Consider the following 7,526-nt stretch of genomic DNA (forward strand, 5'->3'; position numbering starts at 1 on the left):
CATATGGCAAATATACCATGGCTAAGGGCCTTACTGCTTAATTGAACAACATAGTACTATATCTTCATGCTTGCGTCCATTTAATAACTGCACTTAGCCAATGCCAGAGGGCGCTCAATATATTTGATTGTGTTCTGCTTCAATAAGATGGCGCCGACATATGGTAGTTCTGCTTCTAGCTCCTATGTACTACTGCACGGTTGGAACTAGGAATTAAAACATTTCGTGTACGTGACCAATACAATTACATTTTCTGTGGTACCTGACGTATGACGTCACGTTTCCGGTTTCCTCATTCGATAGTTTTTCAAAACAATCCCGGCAAAATCTCAAACTAGTCGTTTTTAGCTAGCTGCTACAACTAAAACAAGGAACATGGTTCAGGAATTTCATGTCCTAAGATGTTATTCTTGCCAAACCTACCAAGTGCAACAGGTAACTTAAGTTTGCTAGTTGTAGAAGGAGTTTCTAGTTAGCAATGTTGCTAACCTGTTAGCTAGCTATCTTCAAACTTGCGTTGCATGTGTAAACATATTTGCGCGCTTAATTGCAGGTTAAAAAGAGCAAAAAATGGAACTGCAAGCTGTGTGGGGAAAAGCAGTCGGTCATTAAGGTAAGCCAGCTAATGATTTGTTCGAACCACAAGTAAAGTATTTGTAAATGTGATAAATCACGGTTTTGATGTACTCGAACAAGGCCAAAGTGTCTGTTATGTAACATTTCCAGGAGTTTGGGCGTGGCTCTGGAGTGGATTGCAGACGTCATGTTCAGAAGGTCAATGCCAGGCGTGGAGAGCTACTTGAAGAGCAGGACCAGAAAGCCTGGTCACGATGGTAACTCTTCTGATATTTAAATGTTGGCGGAAAAAATAGCATCACTCTCACCACTGTCTACTCCACCCTGACAGGAAGCAAGCAGTGTACAGAGCATCCCATTTCAGCCCTATGATTTGCATTACTGAATTTAAATAGGCCTAGGCAGAAATGGAAGATTATTACTGTGGAATGTATTTATCTGTATGCACTGCCACCCCTGTTTGGGTGTTGTGTGGTGTGAGAAGACTTGGATCCACGTATCCCCTGTATGTCATTTCCCGCTAGCTTAACTTCCAGGTGAGGTGCAAAATGTGTGCTTAAATGAACTATATCATGCTATGTCTCTTTCTTTATTATTTGTGATAGGGAGGAGGTGGATGATGTGGCTGAAGAAGAGGTTGTAGAAAAAGCTCAGGAGTGTTGTGACCAGAATGTGAGTTCCCACCATTGTTATTGCTCATCACTTTTTTGGGACACAAACAAATGTATTTGACACAGTCAATTGAATGTAGGCATAGGCAGTTGGGCACAAACTGAACATGCAGTTTTAGGGCAGCAGCCCTAACCAATAATCCATGTTGTCCATTGAGTATCATAAGAAAACATTGTTTATCATTCAAAAGACCGGTAAATGAATAATTGTATTCCTGTAGGCAGAAGAGGCTAATGGGAGTCGCTGGAGTAAATACCTGCAGACGAGCGATGAAGGGGCGGGTCAAGTAGAGGCTGAGGAAGAGGAGAATGTTTACATGGACAGAAACCATCTCCAAGGCAACATAAATGTCAGGTATGCCCATGACTCATGTAAGGCTAATTATTTTGTTATGCCTGTACAAGTTTGTGCCTAAACAGTGGCCTACATGTCATCCCCACTGTTGTCTACACCCTCCTGATTCTCAATAACACCAGTGTCATTTGACAGGGTCATCTGAGGATCAATTGGCCACCATTCTAAAACACTGATCCGAAACCATACCTGAGTAATCAACAGCACCATTCATCATTGTCAAAGTTGACTATTCAGTCCACTTTAATGTGATTGTTTATTTTCATTAAAATAAATTCTAACCCTTCTCTATATGACAGAATCTGTGTTTAGATTGAGCATTGACAGCATGGATTATTAATGTGGCCCAACAGAAAGAGGAAGAGAGGTAGAGGAGAGAATGAGGGGAGGGGATATCACAGTGGAGAAGAGGACACCATGCCTCCTACACAAGGCTGGAGGACGAAAGGGAAGTCGGCTAATGTAAGCAGCTAAAGCTAATTCATACTAGCACATGTCCAAGCTGTCTGTACTAACTAATATGCTTTTTACCACAGCCGCCACAACACAACAGACCCCCCAGCTCATTGGCCCCTGTACAGTGGTCTCCCAAACAGTCAGCTCCCTGCAGACCACCAGTCCCAGCTTACAGCAAACCCCCTACTGTAATTGAACCACCCTCAACTACCAGCAGCAAACTCTCTTCAACCTCAGTCCCCTACAGAGCAAATACAGTGACGACCTCGCAACCGTCTGGATCCCCGGGTACTGCAGTGTTACAGACCTCCAAATGGGCTCAGTTCCTAACTGCCTCTCCTGAGGAAGATGAGACCAACTGGAGTGGTAGTACAATGCATATGGATGAGTTCCAAACCACTGGTTCAATGTTCTCAAATGTTCCTAATGTGGTGCTCAAACACCAGAACTATATAAACGCCCCTTTTGGACAACCGGCCTATAGTGGCATTTCCAAATTGGCTGGGCTAGGTGGGGGTAGTGGTTTTCTGGGGAAGACATTTGATAGGCTGAAGTCAACTATCCCCCATTGTGGATTTGGGCAGGCAGCCTATAGCAAAGGAGGTCCTGCCCATATGACGTTACCTGAGGAGAGCGAAGCACCAGTCTGTTATCAGGCCCCGCCCACCAAGCACCCATGCCCCACCCTCTCTCTGGGGACCCTGTTCTACACGGATGACGACTTTGATGACACTTTTTAAAAGCCATGTAATGGTTGCTCTTTTTTTTGTGCATCTATATACAAAGTGGCCTACGCTGTAAACCAGTCTGAATGTTTTGTAATTAACGTTTAACCCATTAATCTCTGGATTTTGTCTAATAGTTCATGGTTGCAATAAATGATTAAACTATGCATTTAAGGAGACAGTATGACAATACAGTTTCTTTGCAGAAGTATTTTATTTGGTCTTGACAGGGGGAGAAATGTTTTCAGTTAGACAGTCATGATTCACACCCTTCACTTGAATCTGATGACACCGATAATGGACACGACAGACTATACGTCTGGCAATAATAAGTGTAAGAACCGTAACTTGATTAATCGACAACTTGTATGGTACTTGCTTGAGTTAATATTCTATATGTTGGTTAACATTTTTTACTCCTTTCAATCCAATTTTAAAAAATGAACACATGTATATGTTAACGCTGAGTTAAACGGTTATAGAAAGTCATAATTATTAAGATAAATACCGGATTAGTAAATCCTTTATACTTAAGTGTCAGTACAATAGATATCTTAAAATAGCAAGAGATTTACCATTACATATTCAGATCTAATAGACGATTATTGCTTGAGGTACTAATTGCCAGAGATGTGAATTAGATTAGAGGGACAGAAGAGAAGGCAGTATTGGTGAAATGGTTATGATAGGGGGATGGAGGAGTGGTGTGCCTCAGGGTTCTTTGTTTAGGCCCCTTTACTTCTGGGGGGGTTTGGAGTAGTGGATGGTGTCCAGGGCTGCCCCGACGTCGCAGTCCTTGGTGTGGAGAAGACGGGTGAGCCAGCCACCCTCATCTGTGAAGCCCATGGATAGCATCTGGGACAGCGACTCCACCAGGCGTGGGTCTGCATCTGGACACAGTGGAGGGTCAATCTCTGATGTAGTAACTTCTACTAGTCAATATTACTGTACCAGGTGTAGTCAGGGATATAAGAACCATGAGCTAAAGTCACAACTATGACACATTCCTAACTGAAGCCACAACTCAGGATATAACTACCACTGACTGAAGTGGTTACTACTAGCAAGGAAGATAAGCAATCACTATAATTAATACTTGGGATGGAGGATATGAGAATTCTCAAACTATCGTACCTTGAGGCAAGTGGGGGTAGGCTGCGGCCTCAGCGAGAGTGAGGGACTTCAGTGGTTCCTGTGAGGGACCCTGGGAAGGGGTGAGGGACCCTAGGGCCTCCAGTGAGCCCTCCTCACCCACCCTGAGAGACTGGAGCTCTCCTGTAGAGGGGTCCACCTCCTTGGAGGTCACGTGAGTCCATTCCTCGTCACCACTGCCCCCGGCATCTTTACCACCCTGCACATAGAGATACATCATTTAACAACACATACCACCTCTGACAGGCAATTTTATTCTTCACCATTAACTGTGATTAAGTATCATTCATTAAAATGAAACAGATTTTTTAACTTTGATTATTAAGTAATTAAGCTGTAAAGCAGTGTGTCATACCTTAGCCAAACCACTGGCGCTCCCCAGGCTGCTCAGCTCATCCACCTCCATGTCTCCCTCGTTCGCCCCTGCTCCCTCAGACCCCCCTGTCCCGTTGTCACTCCGAGCACCGGGGTGGCCTCCTGACCCGGGTGGGGTCGGGTTGGGGGTCGTCACCTTGGTCCTCTTCCCCTCGTGCTCCACGTCAATATCCACATCGATACCTGCAGGCAACATGGAGGTAAGTAAGCAATTTCAGTACATAAAAATTTCGAGTAGTCAGTAGATTTCTAATAATGGATTGATAAATGATTTAAAAAAATGATATGGCACTTTTCACTTGGTCTTACCCAGTGGGCTAAGCATGGCTGCCACCCCTTCTCCAATGTTCTTCAGGTAATCCATATTGGCCTGGGACTGCTGGGAGGAAGCAGATGAGGCATCAGAGGATGGCTGACTGTCCTCGGGGGCTGCCTGGCCTGGCTGGGAACCAGAGGGACCAGGCTGGGACCCAGAGGGACCAGGCTGGGCCTGGTTTTGGGCCTGAGCCCACATGCAGTGTCTCATCTTCCGCATCCACTTCCCACGAGGGAACCACTGTGTAGAAGAACAAGATTAAAACTACAGAGGCCATTTTTCTCTCCCTAACCACACATAGATATGTCCCTTCTGGTTTTTGGACCAAAAAACAGTTCCAATGGAGTTTTAAATTGCTCAGATGTGTATCTGCAAGTATATTCATTTTAAAACATAAGAAATAAACATATGTGTCTCACATCGAATGTGTTGTTGAAGGGGTGCCAGATGGGTAGGAGGACGTGCTCCTTGTGGAGCCCCTTGGCCTGGCACGAGGAGCAAAGGTCATAGTTTGAGCACACAGTGCACTTGAAACGGGTCCCCGCCACCGGGCCCTCGCATTCATCACAGGTCACGTTTGGGTGCACCATGGGGGGTGCGTGAGGGCCATGACCATGAGGTGGTGGGCCATGGGGTGGAGGGGGTCCCATATTGGGTGCTCCAGGGTGAGGGGGGAAGGTGAAAGGAGGGACACCGCCCGGGAAGGCAAAAGCAGGGAACTCACGCCTGTGCTCCTTCTTCTCTGTAAGGGAAAAAAAAAAAAGGATATGCGGGTAGGTATTAATAACTACAATGTTTCAGTAACAATGAGAATGCTATGTCATAATAGTGGTAATAAAAACTTAGTGCATTACACAATACCAGACCGATTAATCTTTATATATTATATTTGAAAATGCACCATCTTTGATCACAAAAGACTCACCCTTGATGAAGAGGCGGAAGGTGTCGTCCTTGATGCAGGTGAGGCCCATGATGAGCTCATCGTCGGTGGAGAAGGCGATCATGTCACCGTCCTCGTCTGGGTACAAGGTAAACAAAAAGACAAAACGTTGTCACACACACTGATCTCCTCACGTGTTTCACAAGCCATTGTTTGCTGTCAGCTCCTTATCTAGGCCAGATGATTAGATAATAGCAGTAGGAGTTCACTAGTAAGGAAATCTGTCCACAGCTTATCCTCACTGGCTTATTTTATTTGAAACAGAGGTTAAGGGAATACTGTTGTTACAAAGGTGTTGTGCTCAGACCAACACCTTTGTCAATTTCCAGTTCAGTTATTGAAAATCCCCAAATGTTTTCAATACATTCATTTCAAGTCATGTATTGAAAAACAATTAATTTCCTGGTTTGACTGAGTTGTAATGGAATTGACCCCAACCCTGATGCCCAATATGGAAAACATCAATTTTGTGATGTGGTACTAGTCAATAATACTACTGTATGTAATTGGTCAACTTTGATTCCCTTTTTGGGAGGAGAGCTCTTACAGAATTTGATCTTTTTTGGGGGGGGGTTAATGCCATCTGTTGCTAAGTTACCGTTATATCCCATATAAGTCCACTATGAACTGATGGTAGGCCTACAAGTAGGGCGAGCTCAGAGAAATGTAGTAGAACAGGTATACATCATTGCATGTATGACATGCATGTAATAGAGCCTATTTGCTGCTCACTCTCGATCGGACATTCACTATGAAATGCAATGTCAAATGAAGACTTCAATAATGTTCTGTGTACCAGTTCTACCAGATTTTTTCTGGTGCATAAAGACAAATTGTCATCTTGAGATCTATACTGTTATTCGTCAAGCTCACTCCTGTTATTGAAGCTTTCAGTCAGCAGATTAGTTCACTTAACTTCTTGACGCACTTTGGTCTAGGCCTATGACACGACATTAATCAATTGATAGGCCTACTCAAGTAAACTAGGTAGTAAAGTTAGCAATAACTTTAGTTAGCAATTACTAATTAAGTTAGCAATTACTTTGTCGGGCGCGATGTTATGGAATATTACAACAAAATTACCGCCAGAAATATTGATGACAATAACACGATCGAAAACACTGTACCATAGGCCTGTAATGAAACACTTGACAGTATAGGCTTACCTTTGTAAAACATTTGGTAGGGGACATTTCGCAGTGTTGAGAAAACATCAACAACCTTTCGATTCAAATACTCAAAACTCGTTGAAACATCTTGGTCGACAGCAAAGCGACGAATTTCTTTCGGTATGTGTTCCTTCCCAAGGAGATAGGCTTTCACGGTCATAGACATAGTCGAGTCTTCTCACGACTTTCAGCCCAATTGTTCGCTGTAAAATATTTGTTGCGCAGTTAAAATGTTAAAGGCCAGCTCCACTGTAAGCTCACTGTCAGTGCGTCTCGCTGTTCTGGGTACAGTTCCGCGTATGAACCTTAATACGACGGCTGGTGTAATATTTATACGTCGGTCTAGCCAATCACGAGGGTTTGGTGCGGCATCGGGTGGGAAGTCCACCGTCTAAAATGACAAAGCTCTATTCGCCTTCTGTTATTGTGCGCAAAAGGCAAGGTAATGTAAACAAATGGGTGGGACGCGACGCCAAAGGGTAAAATGGAAGGCCGAGGAATGACAAGGCACTTTCCATACGGGAATTCCCCGCGTGCAGACTTGTCTCATAGACTAGACGTAACATAATACATGTAAATCTGGAATACTCTAATTACTATGTTACATTTGATATGGTTACAGAAGAGAGGGTAGGTGGTTGGTTGTAATAACGGGAACATCTAGCAACCCAAAGGTTGTGTGTTCAAATCCCATCACGGACAACTTTAGCATTTTAGCACCTACTTACTACTTAGCATGTTAGCTAACCCTTCCCCTAAACTTAACCCTTTAACTTAACTGATAACCT

General features: G+C 43.9%; 2 protein-coding genes across 3 annotated transcripts; one reads left to right on the forward strand and one right to left on the reverse strand.

Moving 5' to 3' along the window:
• The first annotated feature begins 153 nt into the window (after positions 1-153).
• Positions 154-2,954, forward strand: mrnip (MRN complex interacting protein). Of its 2 annotated transcripts, XM_029770805.1 has the most exons (7): positions 155-435; positions 554-613; positions 727-833; positions 1,182-1,248; positions 1,469-1,602; positions 1,956-2,064; positions 2,139-2,954. In XM_029770805.1, the coding sequence occupies exons 1-7, from the start codon at positions 376-378 to the stop codon at positions 2,796-2,798; spliced, it is 1,197 nt and encodes a 398-aa protein (XP_029626665.1). In that variant the 5' UTR covers positions 155-375; the 3' UTR covers positions 2,799-2,954. The 2 variants fall into 2 exon arrangements, with proteins under 2 accessions (XP_029626666.1, XP_029626665.1); XM_029770806.1 differs by lacking the exon at positions 2,139-2,954 and having other exon boundaries at positions 154-435; positions 1,738-1,982.
• A 24-nt stretch (positions 2,955-2,978) lies between these two features.
• On the reverse strand, positions 2,979-7,204 carry sqstm1 (sequestosome 1). The gene is made up of 7 exons (XM_029770804.1): positions 6,736-7,204; positions 5,552-5,647; positions 5,046-5,368; positions 4,620-4,866; positions 4,291-4,493; positions 3,918-4,134; positions 2,979-3,673 (listed from the first exon to the last, which is right to left on the reverse strand). Exons 1-7 carry the CDS (start codon positions 6,902-6,904, stop codon positions 3,519-3,521), a joined length of 1,410 nt encoding a protein of 469 aa, XP_029626664.1. The 5' UTR covers positions 6,905-7,204; the 3' UTR covers positions 2,979-3,518.
• Positions 7,205-7,526: the final 322 nt, after the last annotated feature.

This window comes from Salmo trutta, chromosome 13, assembly GCF_901001165.1.
Source record: "Salmo trutta chromosome 13, fSalTru1.1, whole genome shotgun sequence".
Lineage (NCBI taxonomy): Eukaryota > Metazoa > Chordata > Actinopteri > Salmoniformes > Salmonidae > Salmo > Salmo trutta.

What these genes read in the sequence shown, in the direction of transcription:
- mrnip (XM_029770805.1), top strand. Translation starts at nt 376, where the DNA reads ATGGTTCAGGAATTTCATGTCCTAAGATGTTATTCTTGCCAAACCTAC. An exon ending in CAGAAAGCCTGGTCACGATG is followed by an intron (nt 834 to 1,181) that starts GTAACTCTTCTG and finishes TATTTGTGATAG; the next exon opens with GGAGGAGGTGGATGATGTGG. An exon ending in AGGAGTGTTGTGACCAGAAT is followed by an intron (nt 1,249 to 1,468) that starts GTGAGTTCCCAC and finishes GTATTCCTGTAG; the next exon opens with GCAGAAGAGGCTAATGGGAG.
- sqstm1 (XM_029770804.1), bottom strand. Translation starts at nt 6,904, where the DNA reads ATGTCTATGACCGTGAAAGCCTATCTCCTTGGGAAGGAACACATACCG. An exon ending in CCTTCAACAACACATTCGAT is followed by an intron (nt 4,867 to 5,045) that starts GTGAGACACATA and finishes TCTTCTACACAG; the next exon opens with TGGTTCCCTCGTGGGAAGTG. An exon ending in AGCCATGCTTAGCCCACTGG is followed by an intron (nt 4,494 to 4,619) that starts GTAAGACCAAGT and finishes TGTTGCCTGCAG; the next exon opens with GTATCGATGTGGATATTGAC.